Source organism: Platichthys flesus, chromosome 4 (genome assembly GCF_949316205.1).
Source record: "Platichthys flesus chromosome 4, fPlaFle2.1, whole genome shotgun sequence".
In the NCBI taxonomy this organism is placed as follows: Eukaryota; Metazoa; Chordata; class Actinopteri; order Pleuronectiformes; family Pleuronectidae; genus Platichthys; species Platichthys flesus.
In genome coordinates this window covers 25,850,091-25,877,513 of record NC_084948.1, presented here as the reverse complement: position 1 = coordinate 25,877,513, position 27,423 = coordinate 25,850,091, and the positions used below count along the sequence as shown (strand labels likewise).

Sequence of the window (27,423 nt, the reverse complement as noted above, 5' to 3'; positions counted from 1 at the left end):
ATTGAGCAACCTCCCTTGTTTTCAAAATAAAGAGGTTATCATGAGTAACTCCAGTTCTATGAGGAGTGACTGAGGACGTGCACTTCTACAACTGTGTCTCGTGTGTGTGTATTCACAGTTTTATGTTACATACATAAACACAGGTTACATATACACATATTATGGTTATTGTTTGTCTGTACGTGTACAAAATGACCATAAACTGTAACAATAGTACTGATACATTTATTTTTATTAGGCAGGAAACTGAGACTATACTCTCAGTAGGGTAAATATAGTCTGAGTAGAGTATTAATACTGTGAGTATCGGCTATATAGTGTGAGCACAGTTTACATAGTCTCACTATAGTTGATTGTATAGTCTATATACTAGAACACAGTACGACTGTTGTGTTTCCCTCGGTCTTTTTCATTTTGTGTTCAATCCCAGTTTCCCCTTGATGTCACCTGTTCCATTTGTTACCCGAGGTTCAGTTTGAGGTTCACACTCACTTTGTTTTTTGGGATTCTAACATTCAGCCTAAATTCCATCCTGTCATGGTCTCGACAGCTTTTCCAAACCTCCAAATTTACAACCAGCTCAATCCGGACATTTCAACAACCTGCTGTTATCTGTTATCAGACCATAAATAAGGACCTGGGAGAAAAGTTGGCGTCTTTAAAAGTTGATATAAGAGTGCGTTGCAACTCAGGTTCTGCTTTGTCAATGCTATCGAATGCTTGGAGCTTTTAACTTGAAAGCAAAAACGGTGGCCTTGGACTGTGTGTTTTCCTAGACGTCTCAGCCTGCTTACTATCTGGAATGTAGGAAACTCTGTGTCAATCTTTTCAATAATGTCATTCAATCAGTAACTTTTATTGACCTATATGAATTGTGAGGACATCAAGGAGAACAGTGAGTAGATTCAGAACGATCAGGTGATCTCCTCCAATGAGACACATGTTATCTGTTCAAATTAAAGCTTTAAAATCCCCTGTTCTGAGTCTTGTGACTGAAGTGTGTGTGTTTTGTAATGTGTGTTTACTTTGCACACAAACTGCCCGACAGAAAGAGATAAGGATTAAAGAGCTGAAGTAAAACAGATAAACACACAGAGCGATTCCAACAAAGCTTCCATACTGACCCACTGCTGCTTCCCTGAAAGTCGACTGCCCCCCCGTCACCCTCCAATGGTTTTATTCATCTTCTCTTTCTGCATCTGTTCAGTGTATTTTGCGAAAGGATATGAAACGCAACAATAAAAGTTTTTTTTACAGTTTTCTTTATTCTCAGAGTGACTTCGTTATCAGGGGTAAGATAAAGCTCTAAACTAATTAAGCTCAGGTTGTGCATTATTCCTGATCCACATTAACTGACTGCAAACACACTTTTGAATGAGTCTCTGCGAACCCCTGAGGTGATGGCTCCTCTTCTGGATCCACTGCTCCATGCCCTAACGTCCCAAAGTCTCTGAGAGTTGACAGGGGGAAACGTACCAGCTGGCGCCATCAGTAACAGTCGTGGTTATATTCAGCATGGAGCTCCTCGGTTCACCGCGGTGCAGCGATGACCTTGTATCTGCGAGGCAAGTTGGCGAAGCTGCTGTACTCGGGCACCAGGTTGATGCTGTCGGGGCCGTCGGTGCAGGAGAAGGTGAAACGCTGCAGCAGAGACACCATGAAGATGAAGAGCTCCATACGAGCCAGAGCCTCACCAACACACGCCCTCTTCCCTGTGAAGAGACACGAGCAGATGAACCACAGCTTCACACGAGGCTGTCAGGTTTGTTAGTGTCACGCTAAGTGCTGATTTGTGTTTTACCTGCAGCAAATGGCATGAAAGCAGGATTTTTCTTTAAGTTTCCATCTGGGTCCAGGAAGTGCTGAGGATTGAAGGTCCAGGGAGACGCCCACTGTTTCTCGTCTTTGAGCACAGAATGCAACAAGGGAATAATGGCAGTGTCCTGTCGAGACAACACATCAGGTCAGTGTCATATGACGCAGTGTTGCATGAATAAGACATTGTGAACTTGAGGATACCTTGGGGATTGTGTAACCCCTGAAAGAAATGTCCGTCAGTGCGTAGTGGGGGAGGCTGAAGGGGACGATGTCCAGAAAACGCTGCACCTCGTGGATGACAGCATCTGTGAAGGGGAGGGACTTCCTGTCCTCCATTTTGGGGCACCGGTCCTTTCCGACAACCCTGTCAATCTCCTGCTGCATCTTTTCTGCACAAGTGAAATAATCAGTTATTAAGTGTTTTAGTTTGCCATATCTGAGATAAAGAAGGTAGGGGCAGACCTTGTATGTCTGGGTATTTGATGAGCACACTGATGGCATATCTGATGGTGGAGCTTGTGGTTTCTGTTCCCGCCAGGAACAGGTTCAACACTGTCGACACCAAGTTGTCGTGGTGGAACTCATTCGTGGGATTGTTCTTTTCCTGAGAGACAATAGAAATCAAACTTAAAATATTTAAATAAAATGTGTTTTCAGCTGCTGGGGATCACAGCTCTTATGTTAACACGAAGATTGTTTCACTGTGTCGGAGCTAAATGAACAATATCACTCAGTGTGGTTTCCTGAAGTTCTTCCTGACCTGCTCACTTCGGACGAGGAAGCAGTCGATGTAGTCTCGTGGGGAGCTGGGGTCCAGTGTGTCTTTATGCTCGTGGATCTTCATCTCGATAAAATCTCTCACTTCCTCAATTCGGGCAAAAAAGTAGTGCTGGCGTCCAGGAAGACGCTCCATCAGCCAGGGGAAGACATTGTACATCTGAGGGAGAGACGCACACATCATTGTATGAAAACCAGACAAAAGACGTTTATGCCTCTCTAGGACCATCCCCCCTCCTCCACTTACCTGACCCAGAGGACTACTGCCGAACTGTAACGTTTCAGATATGATGTTGAGGAGTTGCAGGAACTGCTTGTCTTCATAACAGAAGCGTTCCCCAAACACCATGCAGCAGATCACATTGGACACTGTGAGGCTAAACTGGAAGGTCGGGTCGAAGGGAGCGGCTGGAGGAGACGAGGAGAACACGCTGTTAGTTTACATCCCAAGAGAGAAGAGGATACTGGAGAGGTCACCAAAAAAAACTACAACCTACAATGCATCCATCAATTATCAATTTAAAGTCTCCAATTAACAGGGAACTGCAGAAAAAACCCGGCTCTGAACAGGGAACCTTATTGCTGTGAGACAAACTACTGGTCCACGTGCTGCCAAACGTCCAAGGCTAAAAATTTACAAAAATCCTGCGTAATTCAATTAATATAATAACAGTTTATTATTCGTAGTCAAAGTAAAAGTTTAAAATAATGTTGATATTTGTTTGTGTGTGTTTATTTGCAGGTTTTGTAACTTATTCAGTGTTTACTTTGTACAAACTGCAGTCTGAACGAGATAAGGATTAAAGAGTTGAAGTAAAAGAGATACACACACAGAGCGATTCCAACAATCTCTTTACTGCACCACTAATTACAAACCAATGCGTGAAGCTTTAATAACAACAGCTGCAAACTCACCTTTGAATGAGTCGATGCGTTCCCTCAGGTGCTGGCTCTCCTCCTGGATCCACTCCTCCATGCCCTTACGTCCCATCCCAAAGTCTCTGAGGGTCGACAGGGTGAAGCGTCGCAGCTGGCGCCATCGCTCCCCGTTACTGATCCCCAGACCTGACCATCAGGAGGTGGACACAGAGACATTCAGGTGTGAAACCACTGAGACACCACTGCTCCTCGGACACACACACGGGTCTGTAACAGTCTGTTACCGTAGCCCCTGGTGGCTTTCATCAGGAACGGCAGCGGCCCTCTGCCCGTAAAGTCGTCCGCCTGGTCCACCAGCGCCTCCTTCACTGCATCATACCCGACCAGAACCACCGTCCGCTGCCAGCCCAGGTGCAAGGTCATCACTGGACCGTAGGTTTCACTGAGCTAGAGAAAGTTCAGATGAAGAAGCTGCAACTGAGAAACAGCTGCCTTTGGCTGTTTGTTACGAATTAGACAAAACAACAGTTGCTGAACTCACCTTGAGGAAACTTTTAAAAGGTGCATTTTTGTCCAGTTGCGGCAGGTTCCCTACGAGAGGGAGGGCAACAGGTCCTGGAGGTAAATTATACTTCCTCCTGCTCTTCACTGTTAAAACCCACAGTAGAGCTACTATTAGCCCGGCTAATATCACCGTGGTAGGAAAGTCCATGTTGCTCTGCTCTCCTCGTCTCTCTTCCACCCACTGTCCCTCTGTGACCTGCTCTCCTGTCTGGAGTATTTATACTATTGACAGGGAGCTGGCATGAGCGCTGCATTAGGTCGGGGGTGAACCATGTGATTCTATTGTAGACCTAGAGGTTTACCTGACTGTTGTCGTTTATTGGAGTGAAGCCAGTGATCTTTGACTTTACATGAAGAAAAGCAAGTCATTCACTTTCACCTCTCTTCCCTGAGGCTGATGCTGACGGACCAAATTAATTGTTTATGTGAATTAAAATATATCTAAGCATTTGTATTGATTTAATAAACAATAGGATTCAACTGTTCATGCTGAAATTTGGGGTTTGCAACAAGTTTAAAAAACAGATATCTGGTGACTGAGGTTCAAGCTTTAACTGAAACCCACTGGTTATGATCCACTTCACCGATTAGCCAGTTTCACTTCCCAGTATCTCAACAGATATAATATGGTTTACAATCCTGAATTAAAAAGGTTATAAACTTAATTTAGAAAGACTACATGTGGTTATAACCGACGCCTCACAGTTTGAACCCATGTACTTGTCTTCTTCTCACAATCATAATTTAATATATATTAATATGAATCTGTCACTGAGAATTAGCATTTTTCCAGTTTCTAGCTTTGTATTTTAATTGTTTTTATTTTTAGCAAGAAGGTTAAAGCAGCATTGCCTCTAGCTGAACTGAAAAATAAGAGTGTGAAATAACTGCAGGTTTTATAAATTTGAAATAAATTATATATATATATATATATATTTTTAAATCAACAAACAACAACTCTGGTAAACTAGAGTTCAGCTCTTGAAACTTTAACGGTTGAGCTTCACTTCTCACCAAACTTAGCCTGTTACTGTGCTTTTGTGTCAACATATAACTAAATTATAACGTCTTGGCAATCATGCAAAGTTGAGCAACAACTCTCCGAGCTATTGCATCACATTCATTATATGATAAGGACTCGTGCTGTCTGTGGTAAGGTCAAATCAATAATGGACAGGGTGAGTGTGTCATATGATTTATCTCACTTTGGAGATAATAGCATTAATAGGGCTTCAAGTTGAGACCTTCTTATATGTGACACAGGAAACCGTTGATCGGCCTGTGCAGCTGCTCTTACAGCCGGTGATGGTCTCAGCTCATGCTGCACAACCTGGTGCACAAAATTAGAAAAAACACACACAAACAAACAAAGTCCACAGCTTGTTCATTTTGGGTGAAGCAGATTAATTTAGCTACGATACAAAATCTCCGCTCAAACAGCCATTCAGGCTAATCAGTAGAGCTACAATTAGCCCGGCTAATATCACTTTGGTGGGAAGGTCCATGTCGGTCTGCTCTTGTTTTCTCGAGTAACAGCTGTCATTTCCCAATTATTTTTCCACATGACAGAAAGCACGCATGAGCGCCCCATTGGGCCATGGCTGAAGTCACCTGGTTCACCGAATTTATCCTTCGTGAACTGTTGTTTTCATTGGAGTAAAGCCAGCGTGAAGTGACTCAGCACCTTGTTTCATCGTGTGGACAGAAACAAGTTATTCAATTCCTCTGTCTTACCTGAGGCCGATGGACAAGAATATTAATAGATAAAACATGTCTATTAATATAACTTGTCGTGGCAATTTCTACAATCCCACCTTAGCAAGGAGGAAACGAGACACAATTCTCTTACAGTATTGTCACACTTTAATGCTCAGAGCATGATGCATACAACAGAGTTGAGTTTGTAATATGCACACCAGATAGGAAACAGAGGTTTGTTTTTATACATTTGGCTAGGCCCTCCCACTCGGGAGGGGGTGGTTAAACAGTTAATGACATTCAAGAAAGGCAGCACTTCAAACATCTTCAAGCTCCTCCTAGAGAGGAACAAACTTATCGATCAATCAATCAAAGTATACATAAGCATGATTATTTTATGGTCACATGTTACATTCCCCTTACAGTCTCCTAAGCTGACCCCCACATGTGCGCAGTTTTAAACACAGAAAGCCTACCGTAATTATATACTTGTCATTTCTTTCATTAAAACTTATCTAAATATAAAATCTGCCATCACAAACTCAATTACTCTCTATTCTCTATTCTCAGGGTTAGGACAGGACACTAATAGCCTGCAGGATTGATATTCAGGAGGAGTCTGCTCATGAAATCTGGAAGAACTTCCCCCTCTTGCTGTGTCCTGTACTCAGATGCTCTTAAAGGGTTATTTCTCAACTTTTGTTGACGTCATCAGAGACAGATTGATGAGTTCTTCTGTTTTTCCAACAGGTTTGAACAGCAGATATCTGCTGACTGAGTGTCCGGCCGCTAGAGAAACAGATTCAACTACAGTGATTCACTGGTGTCATATCTATAACTTAAAAATAAAACATAAAGTAATCAAGAAACAGATCGAGATGAAAATGCAAAGGTTGCATAACTTGAGATGGAAAATAAAACTCTGAATAATAAGATACATCAAATGCATGAATCCAAGTAAGATATATAAAAAAATCTAAAACATCTGTGTCAAATAAAATGACATAAAACAGTAGTGGTAGTAAAAGTAATTTATTTATTTTTACAGTGTAAGAAAGCACATCAGCAACAAATACAGGCAGCAAGCGATGATTATTATATGGGATATGAACGCAATTCATATATACTTATATATATATGAATCACATAATATACATAAATATACTAGTTCAATATAGATCTCTCGATACAAAATACATACATGAATTTACACATGAAAGGACAAACCTTTAAAAAAGGAAAAAACATTCAAAATTCTGCTCGGGGAGAAACTGATCCTTAAAATCCTGCTGGCTGTCTGCTATATACTCTCAGTACAGTCTGTATACTCGGAGTCTGTTTAACTCAAGAACAGTCTATGTATTCTGATATATTCTATATTCATGTGCAGTCTATATAGTTTGAGTATAGTCTGACATGTTATAGTCTGAGTCTACAGACAGTATAGTCGCAATATAGTCTGACATTGTATTTATAGCCTGGGTACATTCTTACACTCTGAGTATAGTCCACAGTATATATAACATGTAAAGTCTCACATAATTTAATTTTTATAAACAAATCTCTTTTATTTGTATTACTTGAACTTTAATGTATGTTTATTGTATTACGTTTTTACTGTTCTTTGGTCGTACCACTCCACCTGTAAAGCAGTTTGGTCAACCAAGTTGTTTTAAATGTGCTACATAAATAAAATTGACATTGACATTGACATAGTCTGTATACATGTATGAGAGTCATGTTTACATTCAGCATGGAGCTCCTCGGTTCACCGCGGTGCAGCGATGACCTTGTATCTGCGAGGCAAGTTGGCGAAGCTGCCGTACTCAGGCAACATGTCGATGCTGTCGGGGCCGTCTGTGCAGGAGAAGGTGAAACGCTGCAGCAGAGACACCAGGAAGATGAAGAGCTCCATAAGAGCCAGAGACTCACCAACACATGCCCTCTTCCCTGTGAAGAGACACGAGCAGATGAACCACAGATTAACACAAGGCTGTCAGGTTTGTTAGTGTCACGCTAAGTGCTGATTTGTGTTATACCTGCACCAAATGGCATGGACGCAGGATTTTTCTTAAAGTTTCCATCTGGGTCCAGGAAGTGCTGAGGATTGAAGGTCCAGGGAGACGCCCACTGTTTATCGTCTCTGAGCACAGAATGCAACAAGGGAATAATGGTAGTGTCCTGTCGAGACAAAACATCTGGTCAGTGTCATATGACGCAGGGTTGCATGAATATGACATTGTGAACTTGAGGATACCTTGGGGATTGTGTAACCCCTGAAAGAAATGTCCGTCAGTGTGTAGTGAGGGAGGTTGAGGGGGACGATGTCCAGAAAACGCTGCACTTCGTGGATGACAGCATATGTGAAGGGAAGGGACTTCCTGTCCTCCATTTTGGGGCACCTGTCCTTTCCGACAACACTGTCAATCTCCTGCTGCATCTTTTCTGCACAAGGCAAATAAAGAGAATCCACTCTGATCAGGTTTTATTGATGCTATTAGTGGGTCGTGTGGAGGGAAGGGGACCTGTTGTACGTACCTTGTATGTCTGGGTATTTGATGAACACACTGAGGGCATATCTGATGGTGGAGCTTGTGGTTTCTGTTCCCGCCAGGAACAGGTTAAACACTGTCGACACCATGTTGTCGTGGTGGAACTCTGTTGTTGGCTTGTTCTTTTCCTGAGAGACCAAATAAATCCAACTTCAAAATATTAAAGTGTACTTCACGCAGCAGGTGGCCAAGAACAACTGTTAAAAAATGTAATAAAGAACCAAACAACAAAACATGACACATCTTTGGAAATCAAGATATTACACATCAATGCAAAGGCCAGTTTGAATAAATGTGTTTTCAGCTGACCTGCTCACTTCGGATGAGGAAGCTGTCGATGAAGTCTCGTGGAGAGCTGGGGTCCAGTGTGTCTTTATGCTCGTTGATCTTTGTCTTGATAAAATCTCTCAACTCATCAATTCGGGCAAAAAAGTAGTGCTGGCGGCCGGGAAGACGCTCCATCAGCCAGGGGAAGACGTTGTACATCTGAGGGAGAGACACACACACCACAGCTTTGTAAAATGTTTCGAATATAGCAAATCGTCTAGAGGATGATATAAAGACACTGTATGAAAACCAAGCGGTAACATCCTGGGCTGAGCGATGAGGCCAATATGGAAGTGCAAAAGGCTGCAGTTCACTGGGTGGCAACTTGAGGGTGTTTTCAAGAAGAAGTCAATTCCCATTGACTCCCATGTGAAAATGCCAGACTCTAGAGCAGAATTCAACCTGTTTACAGCCTAGTTCAAAAAAAGGTTTCAGTCCCAATCACTAAGTTCAAGACAATTCTGAGTGGGGTGAATTTTTTTCTAATTCACTCATTTAAATTATATAAAGGTTTGATTTTATGAATAATTATAAAATTTATAACAGGCTAATCCCTGTCACTGAACATGACCTGAGTCTGTGGAGAGGCTTCCATTCACATATTGGATGAATAACACGTTTAATGTTCGGCTTGTTCTCCTGAACAACTTAAAGAGTAAAACATAAAGTAATCAAGAAACAGATAAAGATGAAAAGCTTGCATAACTTGAGATGGAAAATAAAACACTGAATAATAAAAAAAAATCAAATGCATAAATCCAAGTAAGATATATAAATAAATCTAAAAGAACATTGTCAAATAAAATGACATAAACAGTAGTGGCAGTAAAAGTAATACATTTATTTTTATAGTGTAAGAAAGCACATCAGCAACTAATACAGGCAGCAAGCAACGATTAATATACGGGACATGAACACAATTAAAAAGTTTATGAGGATGAGTCTTTTAAACTGAGATAGGAGACTGTGTGATTCTGGAGAATTAGCTCCACCACGTTAGATATCTAATGTTATGTAAAGTCGTTTCACTCGACAACCCATTTGACGTGACTACATTACACAGATTATTATTCTGCAGAAACAGAGTTACTGTGATAAACTAAAACGTGATTATTTAAAGTCACATCTGCATTTTAAGAGCAGCTGTTTAAAGTAGCATTACGTTTCCTAAAGCTCTTTATTCAGAGTATTGGTGTTGATGTGTTGTAACATGTGTTACAGTTAAAACTAAACTTGTCTGCTACCTTCAGTTTTTACATCGTTAATCTTAGGCAGACTTTACCGAATTATTGTGTTAAATCAGTGGACATGCAAAATAATGTATTTTTTTGTCAAATATAAATACATTTTACGAAGTGTAACTTTACTAGAATATACAGTCACATAGAGAACCTGAGGCTGATGTCCAACACATATTTCCTAAGCCGAAATGATTATGATCTGATGAACTTTGAAGTAATAAACTTATGTAGTAATAAACTACATTGTAAAAATGTATTAAGGAGTTAACCTGGCACATGTATGACTTTACATATCTGTGTATTTGTGTTTAATGTTCCTCTAGGATGTCCAACATGAGACACAACTGGAATCCAACCAGACTGAACACCGAGTCATCACTTCAACACTGACTCCAGGTACAGACCTGTTTCCATTACTTATGTGTATTGCACATAATACATCATGTTTTATATAATATATGCAATACTTTTAATGTGAAATAACTCAACACTGTACATTCAGTTTAATCCAAAACCATATTCAAATACAAAGTTGAATATCCACATAAAAGAAGGATACACACTTTGTTCATAAGTAACACTTCCTCTACAATAATGCCAACTTTACGTTTCCTATCATTTTATTAGGGACGGACGAGCCTGAAGGACACACTTGTGATGACCGTGTTCTGTCTCTTATGGCAAAGAAGAAAAATAAAACACTTGGTTCTTATCTAAAGTGTATCAAATCAGAAAATAAAAGATAAACATTGTTCTGATAAGTGTTATTTTTTAACCAACAATAAATAATATAGAAATTAACTCTATTATCCATGACACTTAGCAATGAGCCAACTCTACAGTTGCAGGCCGTCTTTAGTTAAGGGAGGAAAACATGAAGTGCAGATGAAGCAGGTGCAGGTGGTCCTCATGTTGACCAGCCTGAAGCTGCCGATATCCACCATGTTGCTGCTGAGGATATCAGGTGCTGCAGTGCTTCATCTAATGAAAAGAAGAAACTGACTATAAAAGAATGTTTTATGTTGTGCATGTTCCAGCAAAGGCTGGTTCTTAAAGTTTATTCTGTGTTCAGCAGGTAGAAGCACCACAGATGAACTGGACTCTGGGTTTGTACCCTCATGGTTGAATGCCGATCTTGTAAGTCGCTTTGGATAAAAGTGTCAGCTAAATGAAATGTAAAGTACTGAAACAAATGAAACATTGTACAAATAGATAAAATATCTTTCTACCTCATCTGTAATATTCAAGGTGATAATCTCCCACAGAGCTGTTGATAACAATCCCCATCAAGTATCTCCACTTCCCTCAGTGTGAAAACACAATTATATAATAACTGTTTACAATACTGGTGTGTGGAGATTATAATCATATCTAAACTGTCTAACTCACTCTAAACGCCATAACAGGCTAAATAAACAAGGTGGTAATAGTAATGGTGGTTGTACCAGCCTGTATCAGAACATTTGTCACATGCAATTTACACATGTAGCGTATTGATATTAACTTATTAAAATCAACTCACAACCAAACACACGACTCTGTAGATAATTTGCTTCAATCTGTTCATTAGACGTGTTAAATAAAAGGTAACTTTTATAAAAACCCACTTGAGGCATGAAAGGATATGATTATGATAATAAATAAATCAATAGGTTTTGTTGTTGTGTAGTTTCAAGGTAACTTACCTCTAGTGAGTTCTTTGTAAAGATTGTGACCATCCGGTAGCAACACCGCAGTGCTAGCCAGTTAGCAGCCGCGGGTAGCATGTAGCCTAGCTCCTTAGCCTGAGCTAGCCAGGTAACATTGAGCTGTGTGGGCGTGGCTCAGGTGTCAGTCTTCACACGCCCTCCACCTCTTTGCCCATTTATGGGTTGGCCAGGAACTAGGAGGAGTCAGCACCGGCAAGATGGCGCCGGGTGAACGCCTACTACTCGCCTCATCTTCACTCTTCAGAAACCAACGGGTGACTTCACGGACCCTACGTCCATTATATATATACAGTCTATAATGAAAACCAGACTAAAGACAGTTATGTCTCTCTAGGACCATCCCCCCCCTCCACTCACCTGACAGAGAGGACTACTCTCAAACTTTAACATCTCAGACATGATGTTGAGAAGTTTTAGGAACTGCTTGTCTTCATAACTGAAGCGTTGGCCAAACACCATGCAGCAGATCACATTGGACACGGTGCAGCTCAACAGCAAGGTCGGGTCGAAGGGTGCGGCTGGAGGAGACAAGGAGAACAACACGCTGTTAGTTCTCATCCCAAGAGAGAAGATGTTACTGGAGAGGTCACACAAAAAAAAATGCAATGCATCCATCAATTATCAATTTAAAATCTCCAATTACTTAATTAAAAGAGAACTGCAGAAAGAACCCGGTTCTGACAATGGAACCTTTTAGCTGTGAGTTGGCCGGGCGAACCACTGGTCCAACGTTCCGCCAAATGTCAAAAGCTATAAATGTATAAACTCTTTAGGTATTTTTAAAATGTTCCTGAGTATATTAATTTAATAAAATAACAGTTTATTATTCGTAGTCAAGGCAAAAGTTGGAAATAATCTTGATATTGATTTTAAGTTATATCGCCCAGCTCCACCTGGGGCTGTGCAGCTTTAACATCCCTGGTTGTGAGTCTTGGTAAATCAACGCTGTGACAGAAGTGTGTGTTTATTTGCAGGTTTTGTAACTTCTTCAGTGTTTACTTTGCACAAACTGCAGTCTGAACGAGATAAGGATTAAAGAGCTGAAGTAAAAGAAATAAACACACAGAGCAATTCCAACAATCTCTTTACTGCACCACTAATTACAAACCAATGTGTGAAGCTTTAATAACAACAGCTGCAAACTCACCTTTGAATGAGTCGATGCGATCCCTCAGGTGCTGGCTCTCCTCCTGGATCCACTCCTCCATGCCCTTACGTCCCATCCCAAAGTCTCTGAGGGTCGACAGGGTGAAGCGTCGCAGCTGGCGCCATCGCTCCCCGTTACTGATCCCCAGACCTGACCATCAGGAGGTGGACACAGAGACATTCAGGTATGAAACCACTGAGACACCACTGCTCCTCGGACACACACACGGGTCTGTAACAGTCTGTTACCGTAGCCCCTGGTGGCTCTCATCAGAAACGGCAGCGGCCCTCTGCCCATGAAGTCTTCCCCTTGGTCCACCAGCGCCTCCTTCACTGCATCATACCCGACCAGAACCACCGTCCTCTGCCAGCCCATGTGCAAGGTCATCACTGGACCGTAGGTTTCACTGAGCTAGAGAAAGTTCAGATGAAGAAGCTGCGACTGAGAAACAGCTGCCTTTGGCTGTTTGTTACGAATTAGACAAAACAACAGTTGCTGAACTCACCTTGAGGAAACTTTTAAAAGGTGCATTTTTGTCCAGTTGCGGCAGGTTCCCTACGAGAGGGAGGGCAACAGGTCCTGGAGGTAAATTATACTTCCTCCTGCTCTTCACTGTTAAAACCCACAGTAGAGCTACTATGAGCCCGACTAATATCACCGTGGTAGGAAAGTCCATGTTGCTCTGCTCTCCTCGTCTCTCTTCCACCCACTGTCCCTCTGTGGCCTGCTCTCCTGTCTGGAGTATTTATACGGTACCATGCAATGAAAAAATTCCCATCAGTTTCGTTTCTCCCCGTTGAGCCTTGAGGTTATTACGACACGGATTAGAGGAACGAGCGAGAGCTGCAATGCCAAAATAAAGTCCTTAAACAAACAGACAATCCCAGCTCAAAGGGCATCATATGAGGTGGCATATTTAATTGCACATGCAAAAAAGCCACACACACAGAGCTGCAACAAAGCTTTTCTTTTGACTGCACCACTAATCACAAACCAATGCGTGAAGCTTTAATAACAACAGCTGCAAACTCACCTTTGAATGAGTCAATGCAATCCCTCTGGTGCTGGCTCTCCTCCTGTATCCACTCCTCCATTATTGTATAAATATATACATAAATATGAGTTGAAATTAGATTAGATTAGATAGATTAGATTAGATTCAACTTTATTGTCATTGCACAGTACAAGTTATTATACAACGAAATGCAGTTTAGCGTCTAACCAGAAGTGCAAAAAAAAGGAGTTAAAGTGCAGAGTATTGTGCGTATTTAAAATGGAATGTAAATAAATAAGATATGTACAGTAGCAAATATGTATGGAATAGTACAGTATTAACAAGTATTGTATGATACAACAACTATGAGCTGTAATAAAGGAAATAGTACAGTATTAACAGGTAATGTATGATATAAGAACTATGAGCAGTAAGTAATATATCTGAAGTAGTACAGTATTAACTATAGTAATTATAGGTATTGTATGATATAATAACTTTAAGCAAGATAAATATATAAAAATATATAAATATGAATATACTTTAGGCAAGATAATACAGTAGTTAAAAAAAAAGTAACAGTGTAGTTCAAGTGTTCAAATGTTCAGTGGTTAATTAGATAAATTAGAATAAAACCATGAAAAAAAAACATTTCCATCAGTTTCGTTTCTCTCTGTTGACCCTTGAGGTTATTAGGAAACGGATTAGCAGAACGAGCGAGAGCTGCAAGGCCAAAAGAAAGTCCTTACTAAACAAACAGACAATCCCAGCTGCAGCTCAAAGGGCATCATGTGAGGTGGCATACTTAAATGCACAGGCAAAAAAAACAAACACACAATCGGTGAACCGTTAATTAAACCCGCTGCTGTAGCAAAAGTCCAGCCATGCATGGGGATAAATTTGCCCGTGATCTGGAATCAGGGCCGCTGTCTAACGGGACTATTCCCCGACGCATCACCAACACGGCCCAGGACATGACTGCCAGCTGGGGGATAGAGTTAACAAAGGGAAATATGCTTTACAGTAAGTTGAATCCACAGATATTTCAAACTCTGCCTAGCTGCTTGTTTTCATCAGATACAGTTTTGACGGTGTATTGGCTGTTGTGGTAACATTATATACCACATCCAGGGTCGTTGGGGGTCGCATTAGGCCCCAGGTGAACCACGTGATTCTGTTGTCAACCTACAGGTTCATCTGACTGCTGTCGTTCATTGGACTGAAGCCAGTGATCTTTGACTTTACATGAAGAAAAGCAGGTCATTCACTTCTCCTCTCACAAATGTTTATGTTAATTTAAAGCTATCTATGCATTTGTATTGATTTGATAAACAAGAGGATCGACTGTTCATGCTGAAATTTGGAGTTTGCAACAAGTTTGAACAGCAGATATCTGGTGCTGAGGTTCCAGCTTTAACTAGCTTTAGTTACTGGGAAGTGAAACTGATTGGCCGGTTTCATTTCCCAGTATCTCAACACATATGGTTCACAATCCTGATTTAAAAAGGTTGAGTACTGAGTTTAGAACCTTTCTGAGTTGAGTTTTTATGTTCTCCATGAACTTGTCCTCTTCTCACAATCTAAAGACATTTCAAATTATTAATCTGTCACTGGGAATTAGCATTTTTCCAGTTTCAAGCTTTGTATTTGAATTGTTATTTTTTTTTTAACAAGAAGGTTAAAGCAGCATTGCATTTAGATGAACTGTGAAATAAGAGTGTGGAATAACTGTTTTTTTAATTCGAAATAAAATAAAATATATATATATGTTATTTTAAATCAACAAAAAAAAACTCTGGTAGACTAGACTTAGGCTCTTAAACCTTTAACGCTTGAGCTATACCAGCCACAACACATAACCTTATATGTGCTGTTGTGTCAACAACGTCTTGGCATTCACGCAAAGTTGAGCAACAAGCCTCTGATCTATTGCATCACTTTCATTATATGAGAAACACTAGTGCTATCTGGGGTGAGGTCAAATCCATAATGGACACGTCATTCGAAACTTACTGGGTTTATAAGTAGAAGGATTTAAATTATCTTCTGAGTGTCACATGGTTTATCTCACTTTGGAGGAAATATGATTTTCTGTTCGATAAGGCTTCAAGTTGAGACCTTCTTACACGTTGCACAGGAAACCAGTGAGCGGCCTGTGCAGCTGCTCTTCCATCCGCTGATGGTCTCAGCTCATGCTGCCCAAACTGGTGCACAAAATTAGAACAACACACACAAACAAACACACACACAAACAAAGTCCACATCTGGTTCATTTTGGGTGACGCAGATTAATTTAGCTACGATAACAAATCTCAGCTCAAACGGCCATTCAGGGTTAACACACACAACACACACACACACACACACACACCAACACACACACACACACAAACATCATCCCTCCTCCAAAACCTGCCACACAACTAACACCATGCATGCAGAGAGAGAGACAAAGAGACACACAGTCATGATTACAGCAGGATTTATTCAGAGCTTCACCTTTGCACTGCGTTTCAGGGAAAAGACACCGGTCGGACCAGATGGCAGATGATCTGTTGATTTGTGAAACCAGGGTAAAGTGGAATCGAGCACCGTGCCAAACTAGGGAATGGAGAGAATGTGGATGATGAGAAAGTATTCACAGAGGTAATGAATATAAAAATATAAAATATCAAATGAAGAGGAGGAACACTACTGCAGGCTTAAATGTCAGGAGTCACGATCATGAATGTTTTAACCCGAGGAGCATGGGCATTACGCCAGGAAGAACACCTTCATGAAATATCCATTATATAAAACCCAACAGGTGATTAATTAATGCTCTTATATGATAAAGGAAAACCTACACAAGGAGAATTAAAGGTCTTTGAAATAGTTTCCGGGTCACGACTAAAAAGCAAATCCTCCACAGTCGAACGCGTCAAAGTCGGAGTCTCCCTCAAAGTCGAAGCTGTTGAAGTTGGGGGTGTCGACGTCCTGGCTGCAGGCGTGGAAGGAGCCCCCTGCAGGAAGCTCCGAGAAGACGCCCGAGCCGTGGGCCATCTCCGGGCCCCGGCTGGCCAGCGGGGAGGACGGGGAGCAGGAGCTGAGGTAGCCCAGAGCAGAGGAGGCCGCCGCCCCCCCCATCAGCAGGCACACCGCCCGCACCGCCCGAGCATCGCTGCTGTTACCGTGACGGAGACAATCCGACACGCGATGGGGGGGGGGCACGGAAACGTTAGGCAGAGGCCGTCGGGCTCCGGGGGCTGCAGAGGCAAAACAAATCAGGGAAGTGTCGGCTTGTTGTCGTGTTCACGGATTTTTTCATATTTTTTATATTTTATATTTTCTATATATTTATATTTTTTATATTTATTTTTTCTCTTCATCCTTTTGAGCCGTTCAGTCATTACACAACCAGAGCTGTGACTTTGACTGGTCCTTAAATGGACGACAAATCTCAACCGTCTCCCACTAGAGGAAAAAATGAAGCCAAATGATCTTGGACACGGGAGCTGCCATCTTGCTCTGATGTTACTTGGGAGCAGAGTGTGCACAGTAGTGATCAGGGAGAGGTACTCGGCTAATTGCAAGTCATTCTTCACTGTCAATCATAATGTCTCGCCTCATTTTTAATACGTCAAATAACTAGAATGGAGCTGAAACCTCTGCCAAGGTCCAACAGTCCCCTTATGGAACCACACTCAACTTCCTAGAAACGGATTTTCCTTTTGATCTGAACCAAATTGCACATAAAAATTAGATTTTTCTATCTCACGATGTTCAGTAGTTTAATACGCTTGGATGAGGTTATTAAAACATCCTCATCATTTAAACTTGAACATTAAAATAAATAACATGTACACTTACTTTTAGTTCGGACATCATGTATTTTTGCACAGTTGCCATTTACGTGGTAAATCAACCTCTGTGTGTTACTTTGTGATTCAGAATGTTGCATGTGTCTCTTTATTTTTTGTAAAAACAACCGACTGTTTGTGTTGTTTCCTCACCTGTATCTTCCTCCGTCAGTTAACTACAGACGAGCCACATACACACCTTGGTTCTGGCGTCTGTCTCGGAGCGAGCCTCCTGGTTCGGGGACCTGACCCAGAGGAGGCGTCCCCTCACAGATCCTGGGGGACCCGGGGTCCTTCTCACTGCCGGAGTCGGGCAGCGGGTCCCTGTCGGTGATGCAGGGGGTGATGCTGCAGCGTCTCTGAAGGGTCAGCGGGGACATGACACCCTGGACGGGAACAATATATCAATAAGGTTTTGAAATACACAAAGTGTTCCCTTTGAACACGTGACATAATTTACTTATATTATCAGAAAAGGGAAAACAGGGTTGAAATGAAAACTGCTGCCGACTCACCTCTCTCACCTTTCTGATCAAATTCAGCCAAAGACTGAAAGATAAACATGATAAAAACATTATTATATTTCACTCAGAAACCTGTGGATTACAATCGCAACACATAAGCACGATAGGTGCATATATAGAGTGTATACACCCACTTGCAGTCCTCTGGGTTGTCAGTGAGCAGCAGCAGGAACTTGTTCTGGGGCAGGATGAGGGCGAAGCAGCAGTCCCTTCTGCCCCCTGGAGGCAGCCGGGGCAGGTCCAGGATCTCTCGTCCCTCCACGATGGACCCACAGCTGGTCTGCAGAGCCACCACCTGATCGGGGGGGGATTCTGCGTCGCGGCACACCAGCAGGTTTCCCTCCATGGTCAACACCAGGTGCTTCTCCTTCCACTGTTTAAACATGAAGCCCCCTGCAGACAAACAAGACACAAGGTCCAGTTATAGATACTTATATACTTATATTCATATATTAAAACGACTGTGTAGGATCTCAAACTTTTAATGTGTGGATAAAAAAGTTTGTGTGTTGATAAATTAAGTTTTTTGAGGCTATGGTTTAGTTTGTACTCAACTTATATATGTTCTTTTTAGTTTTTGTCTTAATTGGACAAGTAGAAAGAAGAATTATTACAAATATACCACATAAAGAGCAATAAATAGCATTGATGCAATAACAATCAGTAATGGTTATAATGTTGGGCCGGGTCAGAACAGGAGCACTGAATATTATTACACTGCACAAGAGGATATTTAATGATCTGTTCAGAAACATAAAGTCCCCCCATGAGTGACACCTTAAACACTCATATTTAAAATAAGGGCTATTCTGAAATGTTATATTAAAGAGATTACTCGACAAAACAGGGGAGACTGCATATGGCTTATGATCTGAATTCTAAAATAACTGTAGAAATGTAAACTAGATATAAACAATAAAAAGAAAACTACGTGCAAATGATTACAGCAGGTGATTCTACGTGTCCTACGAGCTCTATCAGTCGTCACCTTCAGGGATCAACAGTGAAAACACGTTTCCAGGGCAGGACACACATGATGGATTGTCCCAGACAGCGATCAGCTGAGTAATAATGATAATAGACGGAGGACACATGTTGATGGATGGGGAAGACTCGCTCTAGTTCTCCACACAGAGGATTAAAGACGGACAGGTGGATTTTCAAAAGAGAGAGAGCAGAGAGGTGGAGAGGCCGAGAGGTGTGGACTGATTTATTTATATGACATCATGAGAGTGATATAGCAAAGTTAGTCCTCTAGAAGAGTGTCTGCTAGAGAATTGTGGATTTCAATAAACATATTGACTAAAGCTGCCAACAAGGTTTTCCTCTGCATTTGTGTGTCTCTCAATTGGCAGGACTACGTAAAATCAATTTTATGCATTATCACAAAAATATGGATGGAAAAATGGGTCGGGAAAGAATGTGTTACATTTTGGTGCAGATCTGTATCAGGGGACAGATCCAGCATTTTCTTTTTAACTGTTTAAGGGGACTGAAGTTTGTAATGTGCTGCAGGTCCACAAGGTCTACATCAAAACACAGGAGTATAGGGAGATGATTCAAAAGAACCTTTAAACTCCTACATTGAATGGACCAATACACATAATGCACAACATGAAACACAAGCTGTGTCTCAGATATAGAGTGAAGAACTACCTGCTGCTGAGGGAATCAAATCAGACCTACCATATTTCCTGAGGAAGCCTCGATGAACACCGGCTGTGCTCATGCCTGTGGTCATCACGGCACCAGGTACTGAAGTGAGGCATGGAGGCTTCTGATGATGAAGAACAGGGTGAGAGGGAGAGAGAGAGGGGTGGGAGAGAGAGAGAGAGAGAGAGAGAGAAAGAGAGAGAGAGAGAGAGAATAATCCGCACTATTTAGGCCTCCCCTCCTTAAAGCCGTGCCGCTGTGAGAGGAATTGGAGCCGTCCCTGCTGCACAGAGACATATGAGCCTCGGAGGGCGAATAATAATCATAACAGCGATGGACAAATCCCATCAGAGGGATCCTGAGATTTTCATCATGGCCGTCACCAGATGTCATGTTCATGTTGGGCCGTCCCACACTGCTCCTCTCTCAGAAACACAGATCTAAGCCTCTGTTATTTGAGGCCTGGGACGAACCATATGGGCGACAGGTCAACATTGAAATGTCATCAAACCTGCTCCTCGCACGGCCTCCGAGGAGACAGGGTTTGGATCACCTCCCGCTCAGGCAGATTAAAAAACAACAGATTATTATTCTTGCAAAGCTGGAAGCCTGTTGTTGTGGTGCTGAAGATCCGACCACGGTTCTAATCTGCCCGGACCTGGGACACGTGCCCTCACCAGTGCAACAACCTCCAAGATATTAACGGCTTTTCAAGGTCACATATCCAACCTGGATTAAACGTCTCTCATTGTCTCGGCCCGGGCTTGATTATCACAGTTTGAAAAACGTTATGTAACGGGAGGGATAAAAATCAAAAAACTTCCACTTCCAGACCGAAGTCAAACAGGTCTCAAGTATACAGCTTTCATGGAGGCTTGGTTTATAAGATGGAGCCTGAACGAAGACAAAAGGCTTAAAAATACACACTTTGATTAATCAGCGATTAAAGAGGATTCAGAACAACAATAAAAATGAACACAGAGTCAATGGATCTTTTATTTTCACTCTCACTGAGGTCAAACTACAGAGTCTCTCTCTCCCTGGTTCTCCTGTTCCACTTCAAAAGCGAGTATGATGCACATGTGCAATAGTCAACACTGTCTCCTAACATGCAGATGTAAATGTTCTGGGTTCAAACCTATTGGTCCATCAGGTCTTCATGGGTTTCCTCCCAAATTCCAAAGGCATGGTTCTTTGGGTCTATAATGTCTATATCTATCTGTACACATGTAGATCTGTATATAGACACAAACAGCCACTGACTTCTATCAGCCCTGTGATAAGGATGTTCTCTTCCTCTCTCGCCCAATGTCAGCTGGGATTGACTCCAGCTTATCCAAAGGATAATCGCCACAGATAATCAATGGATTGATGGATGATGGATGATGGATGATGGATGATGGATGATGGATGATGGATGATAGAATACAATCCTAACATTTCATCTTCTTATGGGACTTATGTCCTTTTTTGCAACCAGTAGTCGTGTTTTATGATGAATTAAAAAAAACCCATATCGATAGATTTTTGCTGATGCATCAATGACTATCGACACAAAACGAAAAATGTAACACAACTGTATGAATTCAAAAACAACAACCTAATAACAACAGGGAGGAGACAGTTTGTTTGTTTTCACGCTTACAACTTCTGAAATGGAAACTTTAAAAAAACAACTAAAACAGTATTCAACAAATTAAAAGCAAGAAATATAACTGAAAAATACTGTCAAACAAAGCTCCTCCCACTACCTCCCCCAAATCATTATCAAAGGGAAACCATTTGAATTGTGGAGGATTTGCTCCCATGTGAGGAAAGAGGGATTTTCCGTTTGCCGCCACCAGGGGGCAGAAGAGCCCTCTGAAACTCCAGGCAGTCACATGTCACGTCAGTTCCTGTGATGCATCAACAGGTTGGGGGAAGCACTTCATCTTTGGCTGCAGAAACAAGGAGGTGAAGAAGAGGAAGAGGAAGATGCCCCCCCCCCCCCCACGGGTGGTCCTGCGGCTGGTAGAGCAGCCCCGAGGTGTCTCCCAGGTCCTGCAGCCAGTAGATTCTCTCACTGGAAACGAACAGGTTGTTTTGTTCAGAGCCCACTGGGCAGAATGGTGCAGGAGCCCAACAAAGTGACTGTGTGACTGGTTTTGCTGGTCCGAGTGGCTTTTTGACTTGAGGCATTTCAAATCCACTCTCACTTCCTTTAAAATCTGTAAATCCTGAAGTCTGGGGGGTTCTGGTGGATCAGGTTTGCAGGATTTGGCTTAAACCTGAATGCTGATTCCTGCAGCTGACGCCCATCCCCCCTCAAAACCCAAACATTCCCAGCTTCCAGGTTCATCCAGCCCCCAAAAACTTTGTGTTCTGGAGAAGAACTCCCCTCTTTCTTGTACAGGACCCCCTCGGTGACCCCCTCTCCCCCCCCTCTCTGGGCTTCTATCTGGGAGCACTGAGAGCGCCATTGCTCAAGCTCCTATTGAAAAGGGAGCAGATACAATGGGGTCTTTCTCAGTCCCTCTCTGTCTCCATTAAAGACCCTGGGAACACAACACTGTCCACAGAGCCACTCTTAAAGGGCCAGTGGGACCAGGTCTCTCCACAACCTGCGTCCCAGCACCTCCCAGCACTTTAATGAGAGAGAGACAGAAAACAAATGATTCATGTGAACTCTGCAGGGCCTTCTCCCAGTAGAGAGGAGCTGCACCACCTCAGACATCCCAGTCCGATGTGACTGGACCTGCAGCATTTATTTAGTCTGCAGCTCAGGATGCACCAGTGGAGTTTCATGCAAATACAGAAGTTTGATGACTGACCTCTGTTTGTTTGAATCCCTTTATCCCATCAGGAGGCTGTGATTCTCAGCCTAAATAAGATGTTGGTTAATTAAAGGTTGAAACTTTTAGCAGCAAGTCAATAAAGTTCACGTTGTAGTGTGAATCCACTTAATTAGTTTTCTGGCCGATTGAGGAAATTCATTAGAAGTCGTTGGTTCTTCAGGAAGTCCTTTAAAGAGCTGACGGAACAAGTTGGTTTTTATTAACAATGCAAATTAATGAAGGTGTTAATGTGTATTGTGGCCCAGACACGGAGACTAATTCATTCATCCATTCAACCTTTGTGTTGACCTTAGGAACACAATGAGGTCGAGGTAATGATAGAGCTGCAGTGCAGAAGATAAACAAAACATTCAAAGACACACAAACCGAAAAGAGACGCAGTAAAATCTGCAAAGTAGAAAAAACAATAACAAAAGAATAATTTGAACAAAAATATCAACTTAAACAAATGGAGGTATAATAAAGTAAGATAAAAATTAAAAACTGTAATGTCCTAAGAATATCTGTTGGATAAATACAATATGGAGACAGTGATAAGTGTTTATGAAATCAGCTGCACATATGATTAATGTCTCAATTAATATGAGAATAAATTTAATAATCAAGAAAATGAAGTTTTCAATGTAAAACTCATATCATTTTAATCCTAGTCTCTAATCTCACTTTACTTCACCTCCTAATCTTCTTGTTTCATTTGTTTTAATTGATTGATTTGATTTCAATTTCATTTTTACTTTTACGTTAAAAGACTTTGAATTTTTGCTATTTTGCCAATTTCCCTGTTTCCTATTAGTGTTTTAAAAATAATCTGATTTGAATCTGTGAGTAAACAGACTCGTTCGCTCTCTGCGCAGGTTTCCGACATCAGACAGACTCACACACACACACACACACACACACACAGGCCACTTTGTTTCCAGCGGCAAATGGACGATTCACTGCGGCTATTTGCAACTTGTGTGGATCCGTGCGTAATTAAAAAGCGAATGGGGGATTGTTCGGAGACAATCAGCATGCCGCAGGGTTCCTCACATCCTCCGAGGGAAGGAGGGAGACCCAGGAGGAGGAGGAGTGAGAAGAGAAGGAGGAGGAGGAGGAGGAGGAGGGTGGAAAGAAGTTGAGTTGAGGAATTTGAATCCTGTTTGAAGGGGGGGAGAGAGAGAGGGAGAAGAAAGGGCGAAGGGGGGGAATGTCTGAGTGAGTCTGAGGGAACCGGTGAGAAGGAGAGAGGCTGCAGGGAACACTGGTTTGAAAAATAATACTCACTGGGTTTCTACAGTATAGACTGGGATTTGGAAAACTTCAGAGGGAAAGTTTGGAGTGCGCTCGTTTCGCCGCGCGCCCTTTGGAAAGCCGTTCGTATTTGGATCAAAACAAAACAACAACAACAACAACACAAGCGGGGAAGCGACCAGACGCGCGGACGTTCCTCTCTCTATCCACGATCTGTGTGAAATCGGATTTGTTTTGGTTCCGACTCGCGGATAAACCGGTTTCTGGATCAACTGAGTGGGGAGGAGGGGGGGCGGAGGTGTTGGAGCTGCTGAGATGCGGTGATGGAGTCCGGAGGTGTTTCCAAGATGACTGCGTTTCTCCTGAAGCTGCTTTTCAGAGGCGACCTCACGTCGAGAGGAACCATGACCGGGTTTCATAGATGGTCGCTTCTGATCCTCTTGATTTCCGCCTGGAGGCCGGTGGGCGCCGGTTCCCTGACAGGTAAGCTGGAGCCCCCCCCTCCCTCACTCCTCAGCGTTGTTTGGCAACTTCACCAAACATCTTAATGAGCAATTAGCTCAGTCAGCTTTCTGCTCCTATAACTCGTTAAATCAATTTGCTGTGGGTTGTATGAGTGGAACCGCAGCTGGAATCGCTTCAACATCTGTGGCCAACACCAAGGGAGTCGTTCCACTTTTAAAACAAGGTGATAAAGAAGGCTTTTAAAAAATCTGCTGGTGTTGAGACAGTCACAGCAGGAAAGTGTGTGTTTTTTCTGGAGAGCTGTTTTTCCACGATGATCAGGTGCAGCAACAAGCTGAGGGTTTCCTCCTGATGGGACGTTTGAGAGACATGTCTCTGCTCAGAGGCTTAAAATACACCCTGCTGGGAAAGTGAGGGGATGTCATTAAAACCCACTCCTCAGCCAGAAGAGCAAAAAGACAAACCTTGCTCTATAAATAGTGTTGACACTTACAGTTCATTTTAAACTACAGCCGTAAGTGTGCATGGGAATGCGGCCAGCTATCACCCAGAGGTCATTCTCTGTTCCAAATCCCTGACTTCTGGAGCCAGCGGATGAAAACACAGAGTCCCTACAGGGGCCTCCACCTGTCAGCTCATGTGTTTTGACCATTACAGCCACGCAGCCTCTCTCTGGGAGCTGCACCTCTGCCCTCAGTTAGATCTATGACCAGCAGGGACAGAGATTACTCCACGCTGCTGTGATTTAATAGCTTCACAGGAGAATTCCCCCTGATGTCTCAGTTCCTATTTGGATGCAGGTACGGCTTGGGGCCCGGGAGTTGAGGAGGAGGGGAGGGGGGTCGAATGCTTTGGTTTGTGAGTCAGAGCCGGTCTGACTCAAGCACTGGGATGATGGATGGGGTAAGGGGGCAAGAGCGCAGGAGAAAGAGCTGAGAGGGGAGGTGGCAAAATGTGTAGCCATGAATCTGAAGAAAGGCATGAAAGGGAGGCCAAATGAGAAAAAGGGCAAAGGAGAATGGAGGAGCGTCAAAAAGCCAGAGAGAGGGAGAAGGAGGGAGCGAGAGGAGGATAAATGCTCGGACTGTGTCGTGGTATTTTTTTTTTGGTATGTGCACGTCCACTGACATTTAACATCAGAGCATTTTCCAAAGACACAGAAAGAGGAAGGGTGGAGAGAGACAGAAGAGTGTGGGACCTCGGGGGACAAAAGAGGACAAAAGGGAGGAGATAATCACAAATGAAGCAGGGGCCACACACACACACACACACACACACACACACACACACTTTGACCATGACCTGATGCCACTGTCTACATCTGCATTCTCATAAAAGGTTTACAGGCTTATTATTACATGAATGCAGCACTGAAGAGACAGACAGAGAAAGTAGGGCTGGTTTTGTTCCGTGTTGCTGCTGAAGGGTGAGAAAAAAAAGAAGAGAGGAACGAGTCGGGGCCGAGCAGATCGATGAAAGGACTCAGCCAAGCTTAGGAATAAAGGGAGGAATGACTTTTAACGCCAAAGAGGCGGTGGAGCGGAGACTCAGCAGGCCCCTTGGTTTACTGCACGCTCCCAGATCAAGCTCTCTGAGTCGTGCATGTACGCGTGCACGTGAAGTGTAAAGACCATGTTCATATGAGGGGAACTAGACGGGCACCCAGAGAGCGTGCACATCCACCAAGGCCCAGCAGTCCCCTGTAGAGAAACCACATTTAAATTCATTCGATCTGGATTTTTCATCTGGATCTGCACCAAATGGCACAAACACTTACAAATATCAGAAAACACGTAAATGAAGTCACAACATCTGCTGCTGTTGTTGCTCGGGATGAACGTCACTTGTCACAACTGTGAATTGTCTCCACATTAGTCATTAAGTATTTGCACTGATTCATCTATTTGGCACTATAATCACACACTGAGGTTCATTTCCTCCCTTTGCCCTTTTGACTGTGTACTTACATGTTGTGTACTTACATGTCGCTTGTGTACTTTTATGTTGTCTACTTATATGCCGCTTATATATTTACACTGTGGATCAGAGAGAAACAGCATTTCAGTCCTGTATATTTGACTTTGAAAATGTTGAATAACATCTTGTACTTCTTGGTTCTGTGGTTTAATAACTGAAGTAGTTTTCTGCGTCATCCTGCTGACAAACACACAAACAGATGAAAACATAACCATAACTCTTATTTTTGGAAATCCTCGATCCTTTGGTCTCATCTTAACTTTACACTCATTGTATCAAGTGATGAACTCTGGCTTGTGAGAACCGACCGACTCCTCAGCGGAGGCCAAACGTTCTGCCAGTTGTTTTAAGGTCTGTGTGGTGCGGATGAATGATGAGTGTTTACGTGTGTTTTTCTCTCAAACCTCCGGGGTGAAGGGGTCAAAGGTCGGCCATGAAATAGACGATGAGGGCGGGCTGATGGGCTTGAGAAAATCTTTACAGGCGTCACTCTGTGAAACGTGTGATTTATTCCTGTCCAGTAATTCTAAAACTCCGGCCGAGTTGGAAGGTTCCCAAATCATTTAATCTTTTAAGTATTCTTATAAAGTGCAGGGTGCGCGTGCTTCGGATGCTCAGCATTTTTATTTGATACCTCGGAAGACAGAGAACGACCCGAGGACTAAAGGACCAAACAAACCCACGGGAGTGTCTGTTCTTTTAGTTTTCAAACCGACGCACATGATTTATCCTCAGCTTCATCTCTCGTTTCCGTTAAATGTCTGAAAAGCGAGAGAAGCCAGAAGCAGCCACGAGAAGTTTATAGTCCTCGTATTTCTGGCGATCTTCACGTTGTGGACGTTGAGCAGATTCCCAGTCGACCTGCAGCTCGAGGAGAAGCCCTGGATGTGTGTTTGCTCTGTGGGCTGTGACACTGGGGCAGTAACAAGGAGCCTTTGTCCCAGTATCAGCTCTGTGCTCCTCAGGTCAGCCCCTCTCTCGCTCACCAGATAACCAGACTCACCAGAGAGCCGCTGTGGTGCTGGGTGAACTCGATGCTGAGATGAAACCAGTCCTGCATTAATGGGCGGATTTATCAGAGCGAGCAAACAACACAATGACGGGTTCAGAGGTGAAGAGATCAGTTGATTCATCGACGTGTCAACATTAATATTGATCATCAATTACGTGTTTGAGTCGTTCGTTCAATCAA

General features: G+C 42.6%; 3 protein-coding genes and 2 long non-coding RNA genes across 7 annotated transcripts in view; 3 read left to right on the top strand and 2 right to left on the bottom strand.

Moving 5' to 3' along the window:
• Positions 1-1,227: 1,227 nt before the first annotated feature.
• LOC133951410 (uncharacterized) lies at positions 1,228-13,457 on the bottom strand. The gene is made up of 18 exons (XM_062385333.1): positions 13,218-13,457; positions 12,961-13,123; positions 12,713-12,862; positions 11,923-12,083; positions 8,598-8,774; positions 8,275-8,416; positions 7,994-8,181; positions 7,776-7,917; positions 7,508-7,686; positions 4,016-4,255; positions 3,759-3,921; positions 3,511-3,660; positions 2,843-3,003; positions 2,579-2,755; positions 2,281-2,422; positions 2,020-2,207; positions 1,802-1,943; positions 1,228-1,712 (listed from the first exon to the last, which is right to left on the bottom strand). The coding sequence occupies exons 1-18, from the start codon at positions 13,386-13,388 to the stop codon at positions 1,531-1,533; spliced, it is 3,018 nt and encodes a 1,005-aa protein (XP_062241317.1). The 5' UTR covers positions 13,389-13,457; the 3' UTR covers positions 1,228-1,530.
• Positions 13,458-14,275: 818 nt separating this feature from the next.
• LOC133951562 (uncharacterized) lies at positions 14,276-16,352 on the top strand. Of its 2 annotated transcripts, none has more exons than XR_009920480.1 (3): positions 14,276-14,729; positions 14,898-14,965; positions 16,224-16,352. It is a non-coding gene; the product is annotated as an uncharacterized LOC133951562 (long non-coding RNA). The 2 variants fall into 2 exon arrangements; XR_009920481.1 differs by having other exon boundaries at positions 14,838-14,965.
• Positions 16,172-20,260, bottom strand: si:ch1073-83n3.2 (uncharacterized). Of its 2 annotated transcripts, XM_062385577.1 has the most exons (6): positions 19,756-20,260; positions 18,204-18,462; positions 18,061-18,094; positions 17,745-17,931; positions 16,553-16,951; positions 16,172-16,307 (listed from the first exon to the last, which is right to left on the bottom strand). In XM_062385577.1, exons 1-5 carry the CDS (start codon positions 19,808-19,810, stop codon positions 16,596-16,598), a joined length of 891 nt encoding a protein of 296 aa, XP_062241561.1. In that variant the 5' UTR covers positions 19,811-20,260; the 3' UTR covers positions 16,172-16,307; positions 16,553-16,595. The 2 variants fall into 2 exon arrangements, with proteins under 2 accessions (XP_062241561.1, XP_062241560.1); XM_062385576.1 differs by having other exon boundaries at positions 16,172-16,951; positions 19,756-20,259.
• On the top strand, positions 16,947-19,379 carry LOC133951564 (uncharacterized). Its single transcript, XR_009920482.1, has 2 exons — positions 16,947-17,260; positions 17,718-19,379. It is a non-coding gene; the product is annotated as an uncharacterized LOC133951564 (long non-coding RNA).
• Positions 20,261-23,732: 3,472 nt separating the features above from the next.
• Positions 23,733-27,423, top strand: part of LOC133951857 (tyrosine-protein kinase receptor UFO) — a 28,386-nt gene continuing 24,695 nt past the window's right edge. The window contains exon 1 of the mRNA XM_062386070.1: positions 23,733-24,272. Within this exon, the coding sequence (XP_062242054.1) occupies positions 24,113-24,272 (160 nt within the window). The 5' untranslated portion in view covers positions 23,733-24,112. The remainder of the gene's footprint in view (positions 24,273-27,423) is intronic.

Bases quoted from the DNA above. Each gene is read 5' to 3' on its own strand.
- si:ch1073-83n3.2 (XM_062385577.1), bottom strand. From the start codon at position 19,810: ATGACCACAGGCATGAGCACAGCCGGTGTTCATCGAGGCTTCCTCAGG. The intron at 17,932-18,060 runs GTGAGTCGGCAG...GTTCCCGTCCAG, and splicing joins TGATCAGAAAGGTGAGAGAG to GGTGTCATGTCCCCGCTGAC. The intron at 16,952-17,744 runs GTGTGTATGTGG...TTGCCTCTGCAG, and splicing joins AGACAGACGCCAGAACCAAG to CCCCCGGAGCCCGACGGCCT.
- LOC133951410 (XM_062385333.1), bottom strand. From the start codon at position 13,388: ATGGACTTTCCTACCACGGTGATATTAGTCGGGCTCATAGTAGCTCTA. The intron at 4,256-7,507 runs TGAACCGAGGAG...TCAATAGTATAA, and splicing joins AGGTCATCGCTGCACCGCGG to ATACTCCAGACAGGAGAGCA. The intron at 2,756-2,842 runs GTAAGTGGAGGA...TCTCTCCCTCAG, and splicing joins GCAGTAGTCCTCTGGGTCAG to ATGTACAATGTCTTCCCCTG.